At 35.5% G+C, this 26,857-nt stretch overlaps 1 protein-coding gene across 1 annotated transcript in view; it reads left to right on the forward strand.

Moving 5' to 3' along the window:
- LOC126887744 (alpha-tocopherol transfer protein-like) overlaps window positions 1-16,983 on the forward strand; it is a 50,547-nt gene extending 33,564 nt beyond the window's left edge. The window contains exons 3-6 of the mRNA XM_050655516.1: window positions 9,430-9,679; window positions 13,740-13,853; window positions 14,168-14,270; window positions 16,808-16,983. Coding sequence (XP_050511473.1) covers window positions 9,430-9,679; window positions 13,740-13,853; window positions 14,168-14,270; window positions 16,808-16,956 — 616 coding nt within the window. The 3' untranslated portion in view covers window positions 16,957-16,983. The remainder of the gene's footprint in view (window positions 1-9,429; window positions 9,680-13,739; window positions 13,854-14,167; window positions 14,271-16,807) is intronic.
- Window positions 16,984-26,857: the final 9,874 nt, after the last annotated feature.

The following is a 26,857-nucleotide window of genomic DNA, read 5'->3' on the forward strand; positions in this document are numbered from 1 at the left end:
ATGTGGGATGCAAAAAATTGAGTTGTTTACATTTCGATGACTTTATGGCAACTTTCTTTCCTTGTGGATTTGGTAATAAAACACTTGATCGAGAAGTCTGCGGAATACAACAAACCATTGGCACTGATATTCGTGGACTACGAGAAAGCGTTCGATATCATAAACCAGCAGAAAATGTTAAAAGCATTGACAGAATGCCGAATAGATTATCGCTATACTAACATGATAAAATATATCTACCACAACGCAACGGGTAGCGTAAGAATATCTGATCAACAAACAAATAAATTCTGTATACAGCGAGGAGTACGGCAAGGAGACACCATCCCACCAAAGCTGTTCACAACCCTTTTAGAACACAGTTTTAAGAAGGCAGATCTGGACGAATATGGTATCAACATAAATGGAGAGAAGCTCAGTTATTTGAGATTCGCAGATGACATCGTCCTTATAGCCGATCGTATGGATGATGCAATAATAATGTTGAACAAGTTATGTCACGCTTCCTTAGAGGTCGGACTAAAGATTAACATCAACAAGACGCAAATAATGACTAATCTGGTGCTAAATCGTAATATTGTTCTTGATGGAATGAATATTGAGCAGACTGCATCTTATAAGTACTTGGGACATGAAATTCGATTGGGAAGAGATAACCAGACGTGCGGGCTCCCACGTCACATAGGATTAGCCTGGGCAGCGTTTGGTAAACTGAGCTATGTATTTAAATCGGACTTACCCATATGCCTGAAAAGGAAAATCTTTGACCAGTGTGTATTGCCTGTACTCACTTATGGAGCGGAAACATTAACACTCACAAAAAAGGTAGTGAAAAAGATTCGCATAACTCAAAGGGCTATGGAGCGCCAGATGTTGGGTGTCTCCCTGAGGGACCGAATCCCAAACGAAGAAATACGTCGTAGAACCAAAACAGCGGACGCCGTCGAAAGAATCGCGTCGCTCAAGTGGAATTGGGCAGGACACGTCGCCAGATTGTCAGACAACCGATGGACAAAACGTATTGTCGAGTGGAGGCCACGAGAAGAAGCACTACGGAGCAGAGGACGACCACCAACCAGATGGGCTGACGATCTGAAACGTATTGTCGGCAACTGGATGCAAGCCGCACAAAACAGAGAAAGATGGAAAGAGCTGAGGGAGACCTATGTCCAGCAGTGGACGCGTAGTTGATGATGATGATGATGAATTCAGATTTGTCGATTTTCTCCACATTCTTCCTTTCAGCCTCCTCATTGGCAGATAATTATGTCGATAATATAATTATACTTAGATAATTATATGGATTATGTTCCTATCAAAGAGAAATTATAGAGAAACCTTTAGTAACAAGTTTTACTAAGGGTGTACTTTTTATGCCCACCCATATTTAACTCAAGATATTACTTTTATTTTCAAAAATATCGGCAAAACCAAATTAACATTTGATAAAGGGCTGTATTTTTAACAGTAAATAATTTTTGAAAAATTTTTAAACACTTAATAAATATGTTACAAGGACATTTTTTACCCACCCTTGGGCGTTTAAGGGTTAAGAAGACGAAGATCGTTGATAAAAATATTGCTATCGAAAATAGTTAAACTAGTGCAATATAAAAATAAAAATATTATTATAACATATTTATTTAAGTCGAAAGAGCCGGAAACACAAATGAGCCGGAGTGTTTCTACACAGGTGCTCTGGTGAGATTTATTGAAATTGAAATACGTATCAGCATATAGTGGAATCCCCCGTTTTTAATCGAATCTTAATCATCTTTCATCATCCAGCCTCAAAAGTCCACTGCTGAACATAGGCCATTTTCCCTCGTTTCCAACCCCATCTATTCTGCGCCGCTCTCATCCAGTTTTTATTTAGCTTCCTTAAGTCGTCAGTCCGTATTTTAGGCGGTCGACCGACTCTTCTCTTGTCTTCTCTTGGCCTCCATTCTAATAACCTGTTTGTCCATCGCCCATCTGTCATTCTGGCTATGTGTCCTGCCCAACATGTTTATTAGGGTGGGTCGACAAAAAACTTTTTTTTTTTTAGAAACGTTCTAGTGCGGAAAAGTTGCCTTTGGTAACAATAAAACATATTAAGCAAGAAAATATTTTTTTTATTTATTTTTCCGTTCGCGCATTGCACGTAAAATTACGGGAAAAAACAAAAAAACTCGATTTTTTCCATATTTTTTTTGAACCGTTTAACATGATATAAAAAACTCGTTCTAGCTTTCTTTTACTCACAATTGGTCCAAAAAGTCTTAATTAGTTTGCACCAAAATATATAGTTTTCTGTTCGCGCATCGTACTTAAAGTTTGTGATAAATAGCGAAAATATGGGTTTTTGCGATCATTTTTTTGTTGTATTTGAACATCTTATAATCAATGTTTTCCAGTTTGTTTGCCTCTTTATGGTTCAAAACAATGGAAAATAAAGTATACAACTAATTAAATATATTGTTTTAATTTTTTTTTCAACATTCTTATGTGCAAAACTTCGCTAGTTTTGTAATACAAAACTACCCAGGACTCACCACGTGGAGGTGGTTGCACTTTGAGCCCCACCCACACCCTACCCAACCAACCTTCCAAATGTAAGGTGTGTCATATCTACATTACTATACAATTATTTACAAAGTAGTTTGTATCTCATTCTCAGTGTTTTTTTACTTGTTTATAACATTTTAAAATCAGATTTTTTTGAAAACTGTGGAATAACTGAGCGAGACTTTAGAGTGGCCCTGATGTATCCGTCTCTGGCTTCTTTTCCGCAAACTTTAGACGAAGCCTCAGTTACTAGTTTCACACACCTTTCAACTGCCTGTGTGTGACAAGGAAACTTTACTACTTCTCTCATTGGTTTTGAATCTAAACTAATAACTGACCTAATGTCTTCTTCTTTAAGATTTCTCAGAATTGGAGGAGGGTACAGCACACATTCACTCCAATGTATTATTTCTGTGTAGTCACCTGCCAGAAAGTTAATCTTCGGAGGGACGAAGTTTCGTATGGTCTTCTTCTTAGGGATGGTCTGCCTGGATTTTAAAATTCTTCTGTAGGCAAGTTCCCGAATGTGGTCTCGCCCGTCAACAAGCATTGCTAAAAGTAAGTTTTCAGTGTGTGCAAAGAATGCGTTTCTTTCTATGACTGGGTCTACTACTTCACGCAACTCTTCGGACAAATATCGCGATGTTTGTATGGCTTGATATACATGTTTAGGCCCATCTGTAAAGTACTTACTTTTCTTTACTGAGAACCACACAGGCATGTAGGACTTTAGTATGAAATGAACGATCTCTTTAAGGTTTTCAGAGGGATCTGATGATCCTATGTACAGTCTAAGTACTCTATTTGCAGCAGTTAACCATCTGGAATGGGATAAAGGGCCAGAGTCCCGAACGGCTAAGTCTTCCGGACAATACCCTAGAGTTATTGCACTTGATATTTCCAACAAATATTGTTGATCTTTGCTTAATGTGCTTTTGTCTATTTCTGGAATAAAACAGTCTATTGGTTCATAATCAACCACAGGGAGTCGTTCACATGAAATCAGCTGCTGTCCGATTGGGCCATTAAAACTCTTACGCCCTGTAGTTTGGCCATCAATGTGCTGGAAAATATGACGAAATGGAAGTTCGTTGAAATGAAGTAAACAAACACTCCATTGAAGAGGGCGCCCTACATGTTTTTCTAGCTGATGGATGACACCATTCTTCCAGCCAGTGTTGGTTACTGTACCATCGCACCCAACAACTTCTAAGTTTTCTAGTGGCATTGAGAGTTCTGTCAACTGAGAACTTATACTGTGAGTTATATCAGCGGAAGAACTGGATGATGGTGATACGTGCCCAATAAAATCTGAACCAGGCTCCATTATGAGAGAATAATGTTCTTCTTTTAAGGTTCTTCTGAATTGCTTGGCATTTATCTTCTCAATAAACAACGTGTCATCTTTTCTTCCGTCGAAGTACAGACCCCAGCTTTCTGTGGGAGGAGTGAACTCATTTTTTAACTCACTACTGACACGGCTCTTCTCCCTTCTGACTTTACTTTTATCTACAACAAAGGCAGATTCTGACTCTTTTATCATGCCAACATCTTGCAGAACGCTGGAAGCTATAAGAGCTGTAGCCCGATCTGAAACACCGAACCTGTAACTGTTTAGAGAGGTCGCATTAAGTTTTATCCTCATCTGCCAGGGAGGCTTTTTAGCGGATTCATCTTCGTAGTCTTCATCTTCCATTGTCTCTAGTTCTTCATCAGAACTACATTCAGAACGGGGTTTTGAACACTCTCCTTGTTTACCGACTTTTTTACTACTGGCAAGTCTCTGAAGATCGCGAGCTTTCCGCTCGGCCTTTGCAGTAAGTTTTTTTGTTACTATTTTATCAACAGCTCCAATTTTCCCTAGATTGAAGTGTCTTTGAAGATAAAAAAATCTCATTTCAAGAACAGGGATTTTGTTATTTTTTTCACATAAACATTCAATTGAAATCGCACACTGACATGCTTCTGGTGATTTTTTGCAAGTACAGATACACTTCATCGGGCATTTACAAGCATCAACGTCAAACAGATTTTTAGCCTTAAGTTTAAATTCCTCCAACCTTGTTTTAAAAAAAGCCTTATCCTTATCTCGGTTGTATGACTTTCTTAGGGTAGTGTAAGAACTGTAGTACGCATTAATAAGCGTTATGATTCTGCTATAAGACAAAGGGGGAATGGATGCTTTCTCATACAAATCAATTATTAGTTTCGCGACTGTGCAAGCTACTTTAGAAAAACTTACATTCCTCTTGTTGTTGGTCTCTAGTACAAATTTGTACCTCTCTTCTAAGCAGCACCGAAGAACACACTCACCAGTTGGCAGTTTATTCTGTAGGAAGCTTCGAGGCTCACCAACTATAGGACAACAAAACTCCTGTCTAGACTTGGCAATTACAGCTCTAGTGAGAATAGTTTCTGACTCACTCTCCATTGCTTGATGTTAAATCACGTAATAAGCTTATAACGATCAAAAAACTATCAATATCATAACGAAGTAATAGTACAACACAAATTATAACACATTAAAGTCAAGAGACAACTATCAGACACTGAGACAAATCGTGACACTAGTGGCACTATGACAGACAAAGGTAGACTGGCGGCCGAGTTCTGGTGGGAGAAAGGAATATGGCCGACTAGTGAGATAGGGAAGGGTTACGTGAGGCAACAGATCTAGTTCTAACCAGTTAAATCCACTTGCAGAAGCGAACTCAACTACTGTGCGTTGTGTTCTGGTGAAACAAGCAGACAGTTTAACCTGTGTCGTACAGCCGTCGAGTTTTAACATGCTATAAAAAGACTTGATTTTTTTTAGATTATAAATTACTAAAACTATATATACTAACATCAACATTTTTGTTTAGGTTATTTTGAACATATTTGAGGCAAAGGTACTGGAATACGATAATTATACCATGTTCAGCTAGCCAAACAAATTATCGCAAAAACCTGAATTTTCGCTATTTATTGTAAACTTTAAGTAGGATGCGCGAACGGAATTCTATATATTTTGGTGCAAACTAAATTTTTTAAGATGTTTTGGACCAATTGTGAGTAAAAGGAAGCTAGAACGAGTTTTTTATATCATGTTAAATGGTTCAAAAATATATGGAAAAAATCGAGTTTTTTTGTTTTTTCCCGTAGTTTTACGTAGAATGCGCGAACGGAAAAATAAATAAAAAAAATATTTTCTTGCTTAGTATGTTTTATTGTTACCAAAAACAACTTTTCCGCACTAGAACGTTTCTAAAAAAAAAATATTTTTTTTCGACCCACCCTAATGGCTATCCTTTCGGTGACGTCAGTCACTTTTGTTCTTCTCTTGATTTCGTCGTTTTTGATTTTGTCTCGCAGAGTTATTCCTAACATTGACCGCTCCTTTCTTCTCTGTATGACTCTTAATGTGGTAGGCGAGGCTTTAGTCACAGTATAAAGAGGGACAGTAGAACCACTCTCCGAAAAATTGGAAGTAAAATCTGTAGTCGCGCATGGTGACCGCGCAATGTTCTTAGTCGCTTTTGCCCCACTCTCGCATTGATAGTCGCATAGAAACGTACGGATTTTAAAAGGGAAGCATCCACCACTGGTGAGTTACCAATTGCGTACTGCCGGTACTACTTCTTGAGATCAAAGCGCCGACAGAGGAGTGGTTTTACTGTGGAACCTCTATATACTGTGCTTTAGTTAAGGTAAGTTTTGCTGATTCGTACATGAAGACTGGGAGGACGCACTGATCAATACCTTTCTCTTTAGGCATGTGGGCAACTCACTTTTAAAAGTTGCTGTCCACCCAAGACCGATTTTTTTCTTCAGTTCATGAGTCTGGTAATCCCTGCCAATCGTAATTTTATGTCCCAGGTTTTTATATCTATCTACGATTTATATTTATTTTCCACCAATACTGATGTTCTGGTTGGGTGCCAAATTTATCATTATTTTTGTTTTCTAGATGTTTATATTTAAACCTACATTTTCTGTAGCCACAACGAGTTCCTGTACCATATCTCTTGCCATACCTAGATCCTCAGCTAGTATGACTATATCATCGGCGAAACATAAGTTGTTTAGGCATTCTCTATCTATTTTTATCTACAACAAGCTTTAGAAGTAACCAAGTCTAGAGACGTTACAATAGTAGTGGGAGATCTAAATGCAAAAATCGGTAGAGGAAGTCAAGGTGATTTTATTGGAAACTTTGGACTGGGCACTCGTAACGAGAGAGGAGAAAGATTGGCTCAATTCTGCCAAGAGACCGAATTTATTGTCACGAATACTTATTATGATCTGCCGACCAGGAGACTCTATACATGGAAATCACCAGCAGACAACCAACATAACGTCATCAGAAACCAAATTGACTACCTTCTCATCTGCAAAAGATACCGAAATTCCATAAAATCAGTAAAATCATACCCTGAAGCTGATGTGAGATCAGATCACAACCCAGTTGTAGGAAGGTTTAGAATTAATCTAAAGAAGCCTGTGGTTAAAACTAAAGTAGAGACGATACAAGTATCTCGTTTGAGAGATCCATCAACAAAAGAGCAAGCCACACTAAAAATTAAAGAAGAGCTCACCAAAATAGAAATTATTCCTACTGAAGTAGCGAACAGGAAATGGTACATGTTAAAAGATGCTCTTATCCGCACATGTGAGACAACACTAACACCTAAACTAATTAAGAATAAAAATGAATGGATGACCGAGGAGATTCTAGATCTCATGGAAGCAAGGCGATCTTATAAAACCAAAGACAAAAACATGTAGAATATTATACACACAGAAATAAGGAGAAAGATCAGAGAGGCAAGGGAAATATGGTATAGTGACAGATGCGCAGAGATTGAACAGTTGGTAGAGAAACATGGTAACTTAAACCTTCATAAGAAAATTAGAGAAATAACAGGCACAAATATTAAGAAAAAATCAAACATACTGCTGGATAAAAACCGCAAAATAATTATAGACGTCGGTGAAAGGCTTAAAAGATGGCAGGAATATATTCAGGAGCTATTTAAATACGAACGGACTGAGATAGTACTAGAGCAGGAAAAGTTCGACAACGGCCCAGACATAACAGAAGATGAGGTATTAGAGGCGATAAAGCGAACAAAGAACAACAAGGCAACAGGTCCTGACCAAATACCTGTAGACATAATACGGTTAATAGAGGAACAGCAAATTGGAATATTGGTCGACTTATTTAATACAATATACAGTACAGGAATCATTCCCAGAGATTGGCTGCTGTCAACGTTCATAACACTGCCAAAAAAACCAAACGCAAAAGAATGCCAAGACCACCGGAAAATAAGTTTAATGAGTCATACACTCAAAATATTTTTAAAAATTATACACCGGAGAATACATAACAAACTTGAGCAGGACATAAGCGACACGCAATTTGGATTTAGAAATGCAATGGGAACGAGGGAAGCCCTGTTCGCTGTAAATGTACTTGTGCAAAGGTGCATGGATGTTAATCAGCCAGTATATATGTGTTTCTTGGATTACAACAAAGCCTTCGATAAGGTCAGACATAACCGCCTTATCGATTTACTTGAAAAGAAAAACTTAGATATGAGGGACATCAGGATCATTAGTGCTATCTATTATAATCAGATCGCTGTGGTAAAAGAGGACAACGCCTTTTCAAATGAAATACAGATTGAGAGGGGCGTCAGACAGGGCTGTGTCCTGTCTCCTACTTTGTTCAATTTGTATTCAGAGGAAATAATCCAGGAAGCACTAGAAGACCTAACCACGGGAATAAAAGTAAATGGCCGACCAATCAATAATATACGGTTTGCCGACGACACTATTTTATTAGCCGAATGTCTTGAAGATTTACAACAAATGGTTGACAGAGTGGTAGAAGTCAGCCAAGAAAACGGATTGTCCCTAAACACAAAAAGGACACAATTTATGGTAATCACAAAAGCTCAACAGCGCCAAGAAAGCATAACAATACATGGAGAACAAATTAAAAAGGTTGAAAAATATAAATATTTGGGTACAATAATTAATGAAACTAATGAGTACACAGAAGAGATTAAAGCAAGAATAGGACAGGCAAGAAATGCTTTCAACAAACTGAAAAAAGTACTCTGTAGCAGGGACATTACAATTTCTTTAAAGATAAGACTTCTGAGATGCTACGTGTTCTCCGTATTATTCTATGGGTTGGAGGCTTGGACGTTAAAGAAGGATGTTTCGGACAGATTAGAAGCCTTCGAGTTATAGGCCTACAGAAAAATATTAGGAATAAGTTGGGTGCATAGAGTCACGAACATCGAGGTGTTGAGAAGAATGGAAAAGATAAAGAGGTTTTAAATACAGTTAAAGTCAGAAAACTACAATATCTGGGACATGTTATGAGGGGCGAGCGTTATAACTTGTTACAATTAAGAATGCAAGGAAGAATACAGGGTAGAAGGAGTCGCGGAAAAGACGCATCTCCTGGTTAAACAATTTGAGAGCTTGGTTTAATTGCACTTCTGCTGATCTCTTTAGAGCAGCGGTATCGAAAGTGCGAATTGCCGTGATGGTTGCCAACCTTCTTAGAGGAGATGGTACATGAAGAAGAAGAATCTATTTTTATTCCCTTTGTCATCCAGTCCAAACTCTTGAAAGCATGTTCTAAGACCGTATTAAAAAGTTTAGGTGACATTGGGTCTCCTTGTCTAACCTCCCGTTATATTTTATGCGATGATTGTTAGTATGTAATTTGACAGTGGTTGTTGATTGTAAGTATATTTTGTATAAAAATTTTGTATACCTATAATCTAGCCTGCATTCTTTAAGTGCCTGTAATATTTTGCTAAGCTCAACTCAGTTGAGCTTAATCATCTTTACTTTTAGTATATTTGTTTAAATTTATAGGACTATTATTCCTTTGCCAAAGATGACGGCAGAACTCCAGCGAATTGTAGTAGTCAAATACAGTGAAAATGTTAATTCAGCATATAGTCCTTACAAAATGATAGCGCATGCAGCTAATTTGTTAGAGATATTATCTCATGAAGATCTTATGATGGGACTAGTTGTTATTTTTGACAATAAAAATATGAAAATGGAACACGTTAAAAAACTAACTCCAACATTTTTCAGGAAAGGGTTAGCAATATTTGAGGTAAGTTATTTGAACTATTATAATATAAAAATTAGAAAAAAATAGAGCCAAGTCAAGAAAACTGCATCTGAACCAGATTCTCAAGTTCTCCAACTAGAGAATCCATCTTTTACCTCTACTGTTTCTTCCGTGTACATCCTTTCAATATTACTTGAAATAAATTACAAAGTTCTATCCCCATGGTATGCTCTCCGAAATTTTTGTCCTATAGTTCAAAAGCCTCCAATCTGCATGTAATGTGCATTTTCAATATTCAAATTTCCATTTTGTTGAATATAATAGGACACATAGCACCTCAGCACAGCAGTCTAGTACGTTCTTTAAAGGTAAAATATTGCAAAACCTCTAAATTTTAAAGAACCGCTTGGATTGACATGAAATTTGGCATACACACAGCTAACGAGTCAAATAAAAAAGTGATATTGTGCCGATGTGTGCTTTTGCCCTAGGGGTGAGTTTCACGCCTTTTGGGGGTGAAAAGTATATGTTCCAAATAAGTCCGGAAATAAATAAAATGACTAATTCTAAGCAACTTTTGTTCTATAAAGTTTTTTCACCAATTTAGTACTTTTCGAGTTATTTGCGAGTGAATAATATGTTAATGTTTTTAAAAAATAACCACGTTTTCAGACGGTTTTACGCAAATAACTCAAAAAATAAGTATTTGGTCGAAAAAAAGTTCCTATCGAAAATATAGCACGTAAAAAAGTGCAAAACATGGTGTATATATTAGGTCACTATACCTAGTAAAAGCAGAGTTATAGCTAATAAAAAATAGGTTCATATTCGTCAAATTCCAAATCGAATATTTTAACGTGCCATAACCAAAAAACGAAACACTTTTTTGGGCCAAACTCATTTTAACTTTTTTAAAGTGTTTAAGAAATGCTTATTTTTGTTTTTAAAAAAAAAATTTTAGCATCAAAAGTAAACAAGTTACGCTCAAAATAAAGTTGATCCCTTTTCTTGGTAAGAAATCGGGAAAAGCACCCCCTAATTAGCATTTCAAATTAATTTAATTGTTACTACTTCACAAGTTTTTTACTCACGTATGTATTAGTCATATGATCTGTAAGTTTCATCGGTTCAAAGTCCTTATTTTTTAAAGAGTCGTAGTTAAAAGGGCTTGAACGAGTCACTTATCACGAGTGTATGCAAATTTAGAAACACCGAATCCTAACCAATTTTTGTCTTACAGGAAAACAAAAAAATGCAAAATATTCAGAAAAGTAAAGCCGACCTTTTTTATTGTTTAAGATTTTTGGTATCTCTAACAATTTTTAAGTTATTTTGAAATAAAGCATTTTTTTCAAAATTAAAATTTTTAAAAATTTTATTTTAAAACCAAATTTTTTCAAAAATAAGCCCTTTGAATCGATGAAATTTACAGATCATATATACACAACATAAGTAAAGTAACTTTTGAAGCAGTAACGATTAGTTTCATTTAAGTTGCTAATTGGGGGGTGATCTTCCTGATTTTTTTTGCCAAAACAAAAGGGACCAACTTTATTTTGAGCGTAACTTAGTTACATTTGATTCTAGAATTTTTTTTATAAAAACAGAAATAAAGCTTTTTTAAACACTTTAAAAAAGTTTTAATGCGTTTCCCCAAGAATTCTTTATTATTTGGATATTTCACATTTAATTATTCTATTTGGAATTTTTCGAATATGAATCTATTTTTCATTAGCTCTAACTCTGCTTTTTCTAGATATAGAGACCTAATATATAAACCGTTTTTTTCACTTTTTTATAGGCTACAATTTTGATAAGAATATTTTTTTTCGACAAAATGCCTACGTTCTGAGTTACTTGTGAAAAACCGTCTAAAAACGTGGTTATTTTGTTGAAAAATGAACATATTCACTTGCAAATAACTCGAAAAGTATTGATTTGGTGAAAAAACTCTATAGAACAAAAGTTACTTAAAATTAGTCAGTTTATCAATTTCGTGACTTATCTTGGACATCTATTTTTTCAACCCCGAGATGGGGTGAAAGTCACCCCTAGGGAAAAAGCACACATCGCCACCATATCACTTTTTTCTTTGACATGTTAGCTATGCGTATGATAAATTTCATGTAAATCCAAACGGTTCTTTAAATTTTACTCAAAAACCGTGAAAGAATGTACTAGTCCTACTTAAGTCATTGTGATCTCTGCTACGAAATTTATTTTTGCATGTTGAATGGATTTCTTGCCTCTTCTACATTTGCCTTAGGTTCTTCAACGTACTACTTGCCTTTATAAATGATAGTTCCTACACATTTTTAGTTTTGGACATTATTTATTGTTTCATTAAGTATTTATAAGAATTTGAAGTGTTAGTAAGTTATAATACGGTGCTTTTTTATGTTTTTACGTACCACGTATTCCTTACATAATATGTATATTATTTACTACTACATTATAATGTATCACAATGGGTTTAGACCTTTGAAGCATTTAGCTATTACGAAAGTATCATCTCCAAGTTATATATTGTTGATGTGTTGACCACTTATTTGCATAATGAGCAGCAGTGGGTTAGAGATATCTCATATACAGGGTGTTTCATTAGCAATTGTCCATATCGTAACTGGAGAAACCCTAGCATAAAATACGAAGATTTAACCCAAAACACTTAATAAAAAATTCCTCCTTACCGAGATACTGAGTGTTTTATTACAAATATTCCAAAATTATTTTAGCCCATTGTTCAAGCACCTTTTAATATTTTTTGTTCAAACTTGACACACAGGTTACACATGTTAGGGTATTTTAACTAGTTTTAAAAGATAGTTTTTTGCATTTACAAAAGGCGTGCTAGCTGTAGGGATATATAATTTATTTTCGCTCCTTTCCTCCCCCTCCCCTACCTCACAATCTACGCCACTGTCGTAATAATCATTTCAGCATGTTTTTTTGTTTCCTTGTTACTTTTTACATAAATATCATCCTTTTGTCTCATTGCGGTAAAGTAAGTAGTTTTCAAGTTATTTGCGTTTAAAGATAATGGATTCCATAAGACTATGTACTTACTTTAAACTACAGTCAATAAGATTATGTGTTTAAAATACATAATCTTACTAAATCCCTTACATTAAAACGCAAATAACTTGAAAACTACTTACACTATCGCATTGAGACAAGGGATGATATTTACGTAAAAAGTAACGAAGAATTAATAGAACAAGCTGAAATGATTGTAAGGGGAAAAGGGGGTGGCGTAGATTGAAAGGGGAAAAAGGGGCGAAAAGGAAGTATATATTCCTACAGCACGCCTCTGGTAACAGCGAAAAACTATCTTTTAAGACTAGTTAAAGTACCCTAGCATGTGTAAACCATCATTATTCGTATGTTATTCGTGGTGTTAGTCAGGGCTGAAAGAAACTCATGCGTCCAATAAAACGGTAACATATCGTGCCTATATTTTGTTGACGATGAGGTAATTGCGTCGTCGTATTTTGTGCGATATTTTGTTGACGATGACGTATTGCGTCGTCGTATTTTGTGCGATATTTTGTTGATGATGACGTATGGCGTCGTCGTACTTTGTGCGATTTTTTGTTGAAGATGACGTATAGCGTTGTCATATTTTGTGCTTTATTTTGTTTACAATGACGTGTTGCGTCGTTGTATGGTGTTAGTCGTTAATGGACTTTAACACGCTTATGTTTTATGTTTGCGATTCTTGTGTTATTCAGGTAATACCATAACACATGTATGTTTTGTGACGCTAAGATGCGATCGCAATGTTAGTCTTGTTTTATTTTTGCCTATGTTATGTATCAACGAACATAGTAGTGTACATTGTTAGCTTGAGCCTAAGTTTGAACGTCAAGTTTGAAGGTCAAGTTTCAACAAAAAATAGTAAAAGGTGCTTTAACCATGGGCTTAAATCATTGTAGAACATTTGTAATAAAACACTCTGTATCTCGGTAAGGAAGGATATTTTATTTAGTAAGTATTTTGGGTTAAATCTTCGTATTCTGTGCTAAGGTTTCTTCAGTTACGATATGGACAATTGTTAAGGAAACAGCCTGTATACTTATGCACATACCTTTTCATATTTCAGAATGCTTCGAGTATAAGAATAGCAAAAATTCATATAATTAATCACCAGCAACGTTTCATGGAAGTATTATTTAGGATTGCTAAGAAGTTTCTGAAGAAAAAATTTTTGGATAGGGTAAGTTCTGATTAAATTAAAATAGTCAAGTCTGGATATCATTTGACTTTGAATGGATACCTACCCCAAATTTTATTATTCTAACCATTAGGCGGGAGTCAATGGTAGTGTAAATTTAAAATTGTGACTGAATACTACCATCATGTTAGCCGCCATTTTGAATTTAAAGGAAAACCGTTCTTGCTGAACCATTTTAAAGTTTTTGACAAAAATGAAAGAACTGAAATTGTTTTAATTTCCATTTCCTACTACAAATACTTTACTAACTAATTACTAGCATTATAGATATTTCAACAAATTTTGTGTTTTTCTAGATATTCTTTCATAAGGATTATAACACTCTACATCAACAAGTTCCTCAAGAGCTTCTCCCAAGTGACTACAATGGTAAACAAATGTCATTGGATAAACTAGAAGGTACAATTATTATAGATATAAAACAAAGCGCATTTTGTTTTATTAAACTTCAATACATTATAACAAAAATACCAAAACATTTTTGTTTATACATATATATTATTCAGTTGCTATTTCAGAACTGTCCTCAATGTAACAAAAACTAGTTTTGGATGTAAAAAATTACTGGATTTTTAACCTTTAAGATAAAAAAATGTATATAATGTTTTTTAATTGTGTCTACACAGTGCTGTTTTTGTAACAATATAGGTTCCGGTACGCAATGTTCTGGAGGGTCTGGGGAATGTTCATAAGGGTGGTCCGCGCCGGGAAAACTTTTTAAATTTGGCCTCAATAAGGGCGATTTAAAGTTATTTGGGAGCAAGGAAAACATTAAGGTGTTTGTCTATAATTTTGTTGTTGTTTTTTTATTTTTTCCCAAGAGGTACCGGTACGGCGTACCGGCGCGTACCGTAACAAAAACAGCACTGTGTCTACATATATGTTCTATCTTCACTAAATATTATATTTGATGTTGAATCAACCCGTAAATTATTTCTATAAGAATATCTATTAAGAACTTTTATTATTTCATTATTAATTTCAATTATGTTTTTTAATAACAATTCGACATATTTCCTAACTTAAACAATATTTAGAATTAAAAATGTCTTCATTAACTTAATCTAAATAGTGCAACACGATAAAGTAATATTAGTCCAGTTGGGTTAGACGAATAACAGGCCTAACCTTGCATTACGAGCTGCTCCAAATTTTATTTTTCTGATCTGTAGAGGGGGTCAATAGTAGTGTAAATTTAAAATCTCGACTGAATTCCGCCGTTGCGTTAGCCGCCATCTTGATTTTAAAGGAGAACCGCTTTTGCTCAATATCTCCGCCATTTTCAACTTTTCAACAAAAAGTATACCAACCAGAATTGTTGAAAATGTTATTCTCTATAATTTTCTTTATTACAATTTTTTCGTGCGGTCGATATTTTCCGAGTTATGGCGGAAAATAGTGACAGTTGGAGCATAATTATTAAATTATCTCGTTTATATTAGTTTTACGACAAAAATGTATAAAAACAGGGAGAATTAAATTCTACACAATTTTGATCTCTTTCATTTTTTTGCTAAAATTAATATTTAAGGTAGTACGTATGCGGTAAAGGCGCGAGCGTAAGACCTGATTGATTTTATAGCAATTGTTTTTGTTCAATATCTACGCCATTTTTAACTGAAATTGTTCCAAATATGATTTCCTACAATTTCTTTTATACAATTTTTTTCATGCGGTTGGTATTTTCCGAGATAAATGAGAAAATAGTAAAAAGTGGTGGGGGGAACATAATTATTGAATTGAATCTTGTTTCCGAGCTGCCCCAAATTTTATAATTCTATCAATTAAGGGAGATCAGTAGTAGTGTAAATTTAAAATCGCGACTGAATTCCGCGCTTGCATTGGCCGCAATATTGATTTTAAAGTAGAACTGTTATTGCTTAATATCTCCTCCATTTTCAACTTTTCGACCAAAACGGTAGGAAATAAAATTTTTGAAAATGCAATTTCCTACATATTTTATTACACAATTTTTTTATCCGATCAATATTTTTCGAGTTAAGGGGGAAAATAGTGAAAGCGGAGGGGAAGCATAATTATTGAATTGTCTCATTTATTATTAACTTTACGACATAATTGTACATAAACAAAAATAAAGAGAATAATATTTTATACAATTTTTGCCACTTCCAATGAAACACCAACCAAACTAAGTACATAAAAGACATAAATAATATATTATGCATTAAGTTCACTTCATTTTATTAACTAGCGGGTTTTATTGGTTGAATTTGTCTGTCGATATTTTAAGTTTCATGTCAGCTAATATATATTTTTATATTCCAACAATTTTTTTAAATTTTGGACCCTGTTGGTAAGAATTTCCCCACCCCCCCCCCTCGTAGACCCGTCACTAGTTTTCTCAATCAAAAAATTGTAGTAAATCGTAATTGAAACTGTTTCAGTCCTTACAGTTTTTGTAGAAAAGTTGAAAATGGCGGAGATATTGAACAAAAACCATTGCTAAAAAACCAATCAGGTCTTGCCCTCGCACATTTACCGCCTACGTACTACCTCAAATATTGATTTTATCAAAAAAATTAAAGAGATCAAAATTGTACAAAATTTCATTCTCTTCGTTTTTGTATACATACATGTTTGTTGTAAAACTAATAATAAACGAGATAATTCAATAATTCAATAATTATGCTCTAACTGTTAGGTTCCCCCCCCCCCCATAACTCGAAAAAATCGTATTTTCAACAATTTCAGTATCCACACTTTTTATCGAAAAGTCGAAAATCGCGGAGATATTGAGCAAAAACGGTTCTCGTTTAAAATCAAGATGGCGGCTAAACGCAACGGTGGAATTTAGTCGAGATTTTAAATTTACACTACTATTGACCCCGTCTAAAGATTGACAAAATAAAATTTGGGGCAGCTCCTAATGCAAGGTCAAATGCTATCCCGACTTGGCTATATACTTTTATTTTCAGAACTATGGAAAGTCAAATTCAAAGAATACGGAGACAGATTTGATGCATTACATCATATGGAAATAAATGAAGATTTACGAGAAAAACCACTAGAAAACTCTGAAATTTTGGGGTATTACGGAAATTTTAAACAATTAGACATAGACTAAGAATATAATAAAGTTTCTCCAAAAATATAGGTCTGGATCTTATTTTATTGATTGATTTACCTTTTATTTATATTCGCAGTTTCAGTACATGGTCTTCAACATTTATCAGCGCATTTATTTAGAAAAACAGCCATCAATATTCCGCCGAATTCTACTTCAATGTGCAGTACATAATATTTATACAGAGAGATTCTTTGAAACCTGTATTTAGTCATTTTAGAGAAAATTGTCATAATTAATTTCTGAAAATAATATAGGATACGAGGTTTTTGGATATGACCAATTTTTCTAAAATATTCATAGCGTCCCCCCACTTCTGGTTATAGCGAAAGTTAACTAAAATTTCTTTATTTTAAATATACCGCTCTGTATAATATTATAAATTAGGATAAAACAGCTTTTGAGAATTCTATTAATATCCCCTAAAACCGAGTACTTTACGAAATATTATGACCAATTTTATTTTGAAATACTTTTTAATTTGACACCCTTTATCTTTATAAATAAAAAAATTGCGAACATTTTGTTTAGTGAAATTTTTTTTAGTATCCGCATAAAAATTTGCGGATTCCTGTTCAAAAATGTCCTCTTTAAAAAAATCGGATTGGTGCCCGGCGAAATTTTTCTGCAGAAATTGATTAAACCATTTTTTTAAACAAATTCAAATGGCCACCTTTTTTCCTCTGGACCTCTTTTAGATTTTCTGGGTCATTTCAAACAAAAACAGTTTCGTAAAAATACATACATATATCTTTTTTTTTTTTTTTTCAAAAGTTGTGTAGTTTTCGAGTTATAACCGATTTATAATTTGAAAAACGCGAAAATACGCTTTTTTGAGGCTTGAAAACTCGTATGTAAATTACTATTTTTGAACTTAGGAGGTCTTAAGGGGAAAGGCGCAAAATGTCGCCTGTCAAAATTTTCAATGTGTTTTAACCCTTATCCGGGCAACACATTTTACTTACGTAACCGGGCAACTCGGGTCCGTTGGGCCCACCAATGTTCTTTAATGTATTATTCATATTTACCCATATATTAAGTCTAATATTCATTTTTGATTTTTTATTACAGTTAAATTTACATTCTCTAGATTCTAGATTAAAAAAGGTGCTACTATACATAGTACCTATGCGGTCTACCTCGAGGGTGCGATCTACCTGAAGGATTTGCACAAAATAATGAAATGCAAAAAAAACTTTTGTAGAAAAAATATTTATTTACAAGTAATAAAGACTTGGAGCCAAAGAAGACTTAATTAATAAATAAATAAAATCTTTTGTAAATCTAATAGGCCATCTTATTTGAAAAGAGGGATTGGTATTTACGCATACCCTGGAAAAAGATTACGGTGTTGTTGCCTTTCGTTATTGTGTGAAAACCTTTCTGAGAAAAGAGTATCAAAAAGAAAATATTCTAGGGCCATAAAACTTACTCCAAAGTATATCTACATTATGATTGTTGACACTCAGGTGCCCTGCAGTTAGTAGGAGTCCAATAAAGGCATATATCTCTGTAGAGTCGCAATATGTCCAGTTCTCTATCCCCAGGACTTTTTCGGCTTCTTTATTTGTACACTTCACTATTTCGTTCACAATTTTTTCGTCCACAAACAAACAAAAGGAATCAACAGGATCATCCACACTTTGACCAGGGGCTAACATTACTTTGTGCACTGTGCTTTTTATTATGTCGCAGGATCGCTTACGTCCTGTCGGTTGTGGTTGACTCCTCCAGTTAGTTCCATCCTTAGTTTCAAAAATTACACACTCTGAAATCTGGGAATTGGTAGCTACACATTATTCTTCATTATCACTCAATACTACTTGCTGATCATCCTCTTCACTTGCTTCCGAACGATGATCTTCAATTTCAGAGTCACTTTCAATGCCAACTACTTCAGGAGATTCTTCATCATCGGAATCCCATAAATTATTAGCAATATCTTGCAATTCTGCAGCTGATAATGGTTTTCGGGACATTTTATTCGCACTATCTACTTTCACTGTAATTCAATATAATTTTACTGGCTTAGTAGTTGTCGACACTAACATCGGTATCAAACGACTGATAGCAGACGCATTATTTATTTCAAAATATGTATAGGTACCTACCTAAAAATACTATTACATTCCAACAATCATTATCAGTTTTTACAATTCATTTAGAATGGATATAATACCTATTGTAAGCATCTCTTTGATGTTCACATCAACGAGATGTTTAAATTGTTTGTTGCACGTTTAGACTTTATTATTGGATCCGGAATCATAAAAGTCTTTTACATAATCCACAAAAACATTACCTGACTGCCAGATTAACTTCTGTAACAAAGATTTAGACTTTAGGTATAAATACAAGTAGGGCCCGACAGGCCCGTATTGCCCCTTTACGACAAAATTCTTTCGACGCAATAATTTCAAAAATGATAATGAATATTTTGAATAGCTCATGACTATGCTGAAGGAACCACACTTCTAAACAAATTCAGTGATGTACAAAATACAATAAAAATTTTTTTATCAGTTTATGATAAAAGAATTGGCGTCTCGGGCCCGCCGGGCCCACCTTGCCCGGATAAGGGTTGAATTTATTAATTTTTTTTTCGAATCGCCACAAATCTCCTAAATATTTTTGAAAAATTTTAACGCAGAATGAAATATTACGTCATTACCGAGTGTCGAATATCTCTTAGACTAAATAAAAAATTTCTTTTGAATGAAATATTTGCAATTAAAGTCACACTAAATTCTCTTTTATTTTCACCTCTATAACTTATTAAAAAAAACATTATAAACGTTTTTAGGGACTTTTGGCCCTCATTAATAATGTAATCTTTAATTAATATGTACATTTAAAACGAGGGAAAACAAAACCATAAGACAGAAAAGCCAAGAGATCAAAAGTCTGACTCCGTAGAGAATGATGAAAAAGGTAAAGAAATGGGTAAAGAAAAAAGAAGAGTAGAAAAAAGGAAAAAAGAGAAAATAAGAATGGCAACATGGAATGTACGCGGCACCTATGAGGAAGGAGCCATGAATGAATTAGAAAAAGAAGTAGGAAGATATAAATTGGATATTGTAGCGGTACAAGAAACAAAACAATTGAGGTCAGAAATATCGGAATTAGAAAATGTGGTTTTTTTCAAAAGTGGAGGAGCAGGTAGGATGTTGGGAACCGGTTTTATTATAAGAAAAGGTCTAAAAGAAAAGATTATGAGTTTTAATCCCATATCGGAGAGGATGTGTTATATACGACTAAAAGGGAAAAAAAGAAATATAAGCATTTTAAATGTACACGCCCCTACCGAAGAAAAAGATGAAGAGATAAAAGACATATATTATGAAAAAATGGAGATGGAATATGAAAGGATACCGAAACGGTCAAAATTATAATGGGAGACGTAAATGCAAAAGTGGGGAAAGACGCAATCTACAGAAATACAGTAGGAAAGCATAGCAAACACGACGAGTCAAATGACAACGGACAGAGACTGATAAGTTTTACAATGGAAAAAAATATGGTGGTAAGAAGTACACAGCTACAGCGGAAAGAGATACATAAGGGTACGTGGACATCTCCGGACGGAAAAACCGTTAACCGAATTGATCATGTAATGATAGAAAAACGACACGCGGAATTTATTACAAATGTCAGAAGTATGAGAGGAGCAGACTGCAGTTCATATCATTTTTTAGTAAAAATTGAATGTAAAAGTGAAGTAGAAGAAAAAATAGTTGTAAAAAAGGATGCAAAAAGAACAAAATCATAAGAAGTAGCTGAACTGAAAAAAGAAACAACCAGGCAAAAGTATCAAGAAGAAATAAAAAAATTGTTTTTGGAAACAAAGAATGAAGCCACAGATGTAGAAGAAAGATGGGAACAAATAAAACACATTACAAAAGAAGTAAGCAGAAAATTGATACCCAGAATTAAAAAACAGACAAGAACTAAGGAGTGGTTTGATAGGGAGTGTGTAGAGCTGCCAGAAGAGAAGAAAAAGTTAAGAATACGTATGTTGACCAACCCTAACGACAAAAACAGAGAAGAGTATAACCACGTACGAAAAGAGTTAAAGAAAAGTTGCAGGAAGAGAAAGAGAGAATTCAATAAAAAAAAGTTGCAGGAGATAGAAGAAAAATTTAAAAACAATGAAATAAGATAATTTTATCAAGAGGTAAAAAAAGTAGAAAAAGGTTACCAAAGCAAAACAAGCTACATAAAGACCATAGAAGGAGAGCTAGTAAGTGAGCCCGGAAAAGTTATGAAAGAATGGAAAATGTATTTCGAAACGTTACTAAACAGTGATGATGAAGATCAGGGAGAGGACGAAGACAGAACAGAGGGTGCAGATATAAGAATAGCCGAACCAACCAAAGACGAAGTGCAAAGAGTTGTAAGCAAATTGAAAAACAATAAAAGTCCAGGTCCAAATGAAATAAGTGCAGAAATGCTGAAAGCAGGGGGAAGAAAGCTACTGGAAAAGGTGTATGAACTGATAGAACTTACATGGAAAGAAGAAAAGATGCCTGAAGAGTGGGCCAGAGGCTGGATAATCCCATTACATAAAAAAGGGGATGCAACGATGGTGCAGAATTACAGGGGTATTGCTTTGCTGGACATGTGCTATAAGATATTTGCTAGGATTGTAAGAGAAAGATTAGAGGTATACGCAGAGAAACTAATAGGAGGATACCAAGCAGGCTTTAGAAACAATAGATCGACGACAGAGCAAATATTTAACATAAAAGAAATCCAAACAAGCTGCTACCAACATAAAATGGTTTTATATGCTCTATTCATAGATTTTAAGCAGGCCTATGACAAAATTAATAGAAAAGAAAATGTATGAAGCCCTACGGCAAATGGAAATACCAAAAAAACTAATCAAGTTAATAAGAATTACCTTAAATATGACATCTAACGAAATACTGTGGAACAGTCTCAAATCGGAAGAGTTTATAGTCAAAAAAGGACTTAGACAAGGTGATCCTCTATCAACTGTGTTATTTAACCTAGTTTTGGAAACAATTGTAAGGAACAGCAGAATAGAAACACAAGAAACGATCTACCGTAACGAACATCAATGCATGGCCTACGCCGACGACCTTACACTGCTAGCAAAAACTAATACCGAATTAAAGAAAATCATGAGAAGATTAGTCAGAGGGGCAAAAAAATTCGGCCTAGAAATAAATGAAGAAAAGACGAGGTATATGGTGCTAGGCAACACAGAAAGAGAACCTGTAGATATACTAAAGTTAACAGCGTTCGATGGAAAAGAATATAAATTTAAACGAGTAAATCACTTTACATATCTAGGTGCCATTATAGATGAAAAAGGACACGAGCAAAACGAACTAAAGCACAGGATAGCTAAAGGTAACCGAAAGGTCGGCAGTTTAAAAAAATTATTAAAGTCAAATTACGTATCAAGAAAGACGAAAATTAGAATATACCAAACTGTAATAAGAGCAACAGTCACCTACGGATGTGAAACATGGGTACTAAACAAAACAGAAGAAGAAATGATAGAGAGATGGGAACGCAAGGTACTGAGGACTATTTTCGGGGAAAAATACGGCAGATGGTTGGCAAAGAAGAACTAATCAAGAATTAAGGATGCTTTACAAGGAACCAACTGTAACAAGACACACAAAGGCACAAAGAATCAGGTGGGCAGGTCATGTCGAGAGGATGGATAGGTCAAGAATGCCAAAGAAGATACTATTAAGAAAACCAGTTGGGACAAGGAGACGAGGTAGACCAAGAAAAAGATGGCACGAAAAGTTTCAAGAAGATATAGGATCGATGGAAATTACAGACTGGAAAGAGAAAGCGAAAAACAGGATACAGTGGAGAAACATAGTGCAGCAATTTTTACATAGAAATTAAATCAAATTATATAATCAATATAAGACATTAGTATATATTGATATTTGTATTATGTAAAATTGTTATTGTTAAGTTGTAAAGCCCTAGGCCTCCAAGACCTGTAGAGCATGTTAAATAAAAAAAACATTTAAAACAAATTGAAAATTTAGACAGGCAACATTTTGCTCCCCATTTAGTTTCAAGATTCGGATGAGTAATCGGAGCTTATTTTAATTTAATTTGTTGTTGTACTCCCAGTCAACTATTAGGACGAGACGGCGGCGCGCCGCCGAACGTCGCCCTATATGGTGCGTCTTTGTCACATATAAGATTGGTGTATTTAATTAGAAAATTGGCAATAATTAACTGAATAAATAAATAGATTATTCAAAAACAAACTATGTTGATAATAAATTATAAAATATTCATAACTGTCAAGTATTTGTTGGACATTTTTCGCATAAGTGCCTATAATAATTATGTAGTCGTATAAGTGCGACAGATATGCACTATACCTATAGTGTGACGAGAGGCGGCTTAAAAGTCGAGTGGACGCGCATAATTAACAATTAAAAACAATGATATATACTGTAATAAGCCCCGATTACTCCTCAGAGTCTTGAAACTTCAATTTAGTCACTTGCCAAATTCAAAAATAATAATTTACATATGAGTTTTATGTCTCTGCTGACCGCTGACAGCTGACGGCTGTCCTTACCCAACATTCCATCTCGTTCCATACCCATTTATTTACCAAGAACCTATCTCAGCAACACCCCGAGTGTCGGATGAGTCCTCTTGCCCGTGTTTGAGTGGAAGAGGTCCTTTTTGCGCGGGGGTGTGTGGCATATAAATGTCGCGCACCCTACACACAAACTGCGTAACTTGCGCCTCTCCCCATTCACACACTCCTAATTTCCTCAGGGTAGCGGGTAGAGACTCGTCTATAAACCCAATAGGTGATAGTCCTACTTCAGGTATGCGACCCTGCCCACGCGAGCCTTGGTATATCTACTAAGTCCAAACAGTAGATACCATTGTCCTTTCCTACTAACCCTGTTTAAACAAATTTCCTTATTAGCACTCCCAACCAAAGGGGAAGGCAACGAGAAACCACCCCTTTATTTCACCCACGAAAGTTCATGATATGAGCAATAGCTGCGAGGCCTCGGATGATGAGCTTCGCGATCCGGATGGCACCAGGCGCATCTTCTCGTCGGGGAGGAATGTGTGAAATCAGTTACCGGGCATGTAGACGTGACTCATCAGGCTTTACATGCGAAATGTGCTACTGGTGAAAAACAAAAACTTAATAACCGCAAACCATACAACATAGCTACATGGAATGTCCGTGGTCTTTTACAACCGGGCAAAGAAGCTATTCTGGAGAAGGAACTGGAACAAACCAATATCTCTGTGGCCGGGCTCTCTGAACTTCACTTCCGTAACGAGGGGCACTACCTAACTAATTTGGGACATTTCATGTGCTTTTCCGGCAACACTAACAAAAGTATCAATGGTGTTGGCTTTTGGGTTTCAAAATCTCTTTCTCCTTATATACTGGGATATCAAGCTATCAGTGATCATATAATTTCCTTAAAACTAAATGGATCTCCCTCTATTGTCCATTTGATTCAGGTCTATGCGCCTACCTCAACTGCTGATGATGATACAACTGAATCTTTTTTCAACGAACTGGAATCATATCTGTAAAATATCCCAAATAAAGAAATCGCTATCATCATGGGTGATTTAAACTCAAAAATCGGAGTTACTGTGGCTGACGAACATATACGAAATATTGTGGGTAGATATGGAATAGGTGAACGTAATTCAAGGAGAGACCGCCTTATCCAGTTCTGCGTTGACAATGACTTGACAATAATGAACTCTATGTATAAGCACCACCCCAGAAGATTGTACACTTGGATCTCACCTAACGGATGACACCGAAATCAAATCGATTACATAATGATTAAACATCGCTGGAAAACATCTATTAGCCAATGTAAAACACGACCTAGCGCTGACTGAGGCTCTGACCACCAACTTCTTTTTGCAACGCTAAAGCAAAAATTCAAGGCATGTGCTAGGATCCGAAACAAGAGGATATCAAAAATAAAAGATACACAACAATTTAAAAGCCAATGTAATGAAAGATTCGAAAATATTTCACCAACTATCGTCACTCATGATTCCGAAAAGATTTGGTTATCTTTTAAAAATACCTTGATACAGACCTTGACTGACTGCGAGGCACAGTCTAATGCCGTCTCAATCGGACCAAAAAAAGTGTGGATGTGTGCAGATACTCTTGACCTCGTTGAAGAACGTAGAAAACTTAAAATTGCTGGAATCGAGAACCCTCTCAGGAATTCCCAGTACCGACAGCTATCTAGAGCTATTCAGGCTGCTTGTAGACGAGACAAAAACAAACATATAGAGAAAATCTGCAGAGAAATTCAACTACATGCCGACACAAATAACACCAAAGAACTCTTTGATAAAGTCAGACTACTCACACGTAAATTCAAGCAGAAATCTTGGTCTATCAAAGATGATGTTATTGATGTTTGGAGGGCGTATTGTAAGTCTTTATACGCCAATACGGACCAAATGGCAGCGGACACCCCGTTTGTACCTGACTGCCAGACCTCCACTTTCCATTCTCCTTCAACAGAGACACACCACACTAGTTTTGAATCTGAACCTGACATACTTTTTCCGAGGTGGAATTCGCTTTAAAAAGACTTAAGTTAAACAAAGCAGCAGGATATGATCTCATTACTGCAGACGTCTTGAAGCATCTTCCGGAATGTGGAGTGAAAATATTACATCGATTGTGTAATGAAATATGGCACACAGGCGTCTGGCCTGAGGATTGGAGAAAGACCATAATCATACCTCTTCATAAGAAAGGTTCAACAAATAATTGTAACAACTACAGGCTATTAGCTCTAATATCACACGCCAGTAAGGTGATCCTCTACATACTGCAACGGCGTCTAGAAAACTTCATAAGTTGGCAAATAGCACCTGAGCAGGCTGGATTTGTAAAGGGCAGAGGTACTAGAGAACAAATCCTTAATGTAAGAAACATCATAGAAAAAGCCAGAGAATACCAGATCCCGATATTTATATGTTTCGTCGATTATACAAAGTCCTTTGATAATGTTAGATGGGACAAAATATGGAACATATTGACGACAATGGGTGTACCTAAACACTAGACTCACCTTATTAGCAAACTGTACCAAGATAACCTGGCATATATTCGAATGGACGGATACCTGTCTGACAAATGCACTTTGGAGAAGGGAGTACGCCAAGGATGCGTTTTATCTCCCTTATTATTTAACATCTATTCGAAGTTCATAATGCGCAGAGTCTTGGATGGTTGGGAGGGAGGAGTAAACCTAGGTGGTGTTAAGATATCTAACTTGCGTTTCGCAGACGACACTACACTTCTAGCCTCTACTTCAGAAGAAATTACTGAATTATTAAAAAAACTCGAGGTAGAAAGTGCTAAATTTGGACTCATGGTTAACTACAACAAAACCAAAATCATGGTTATTGATCGCCAACAACAGTTTCCTGAAACCCAAACTATTGCGAGATGCGAGGTAGTCTCATCTATGATATATACTGGAGCTCTAGTTAACAACACAGGCAGTTGTGAACCCGAAATTAGAAGACGCATTCAACTAGCAAGAGCAGCAGTGAGTGAACTAAACGGGGTCTGGCGTGATCGTCACATTACTATGATAAACAAAAAGAGACTAGTTTCAACTCTGGTCTTTTCCATATTTTACTATGCATGCGAGACATGGACAGTCAAAGAATCAGATAGACGACGTATAGACGCCTTTGAAATGTGGACATGGAGACGCCTGCTTCGAATTCCATGGACGGCTCGCCGTACAAATATCTCGGTTCTGGATGAAATTAAACCGGATCAGCGTCTCTCCAGTACCGTTTACTCTAGAATTTTAAAGTTCGTTGGTCATATCCATCGAAGTGATCACAAAAT

The sequence above is a fragment of the Diabrotica virgifera genome, chromosome 7 (genome assembly GCF_917563875.1).
Source record: "Diabrotica virgifera virgifera chromosome 7, PGI_DIABVI_V3a".
NCBI classification, from domain to species: Eukaryota; Metazoa; Arthropoda; class Insecta; order Coleoptera; family Chrysomelidae; genus Diabrotica; species Diabrotica virgifera.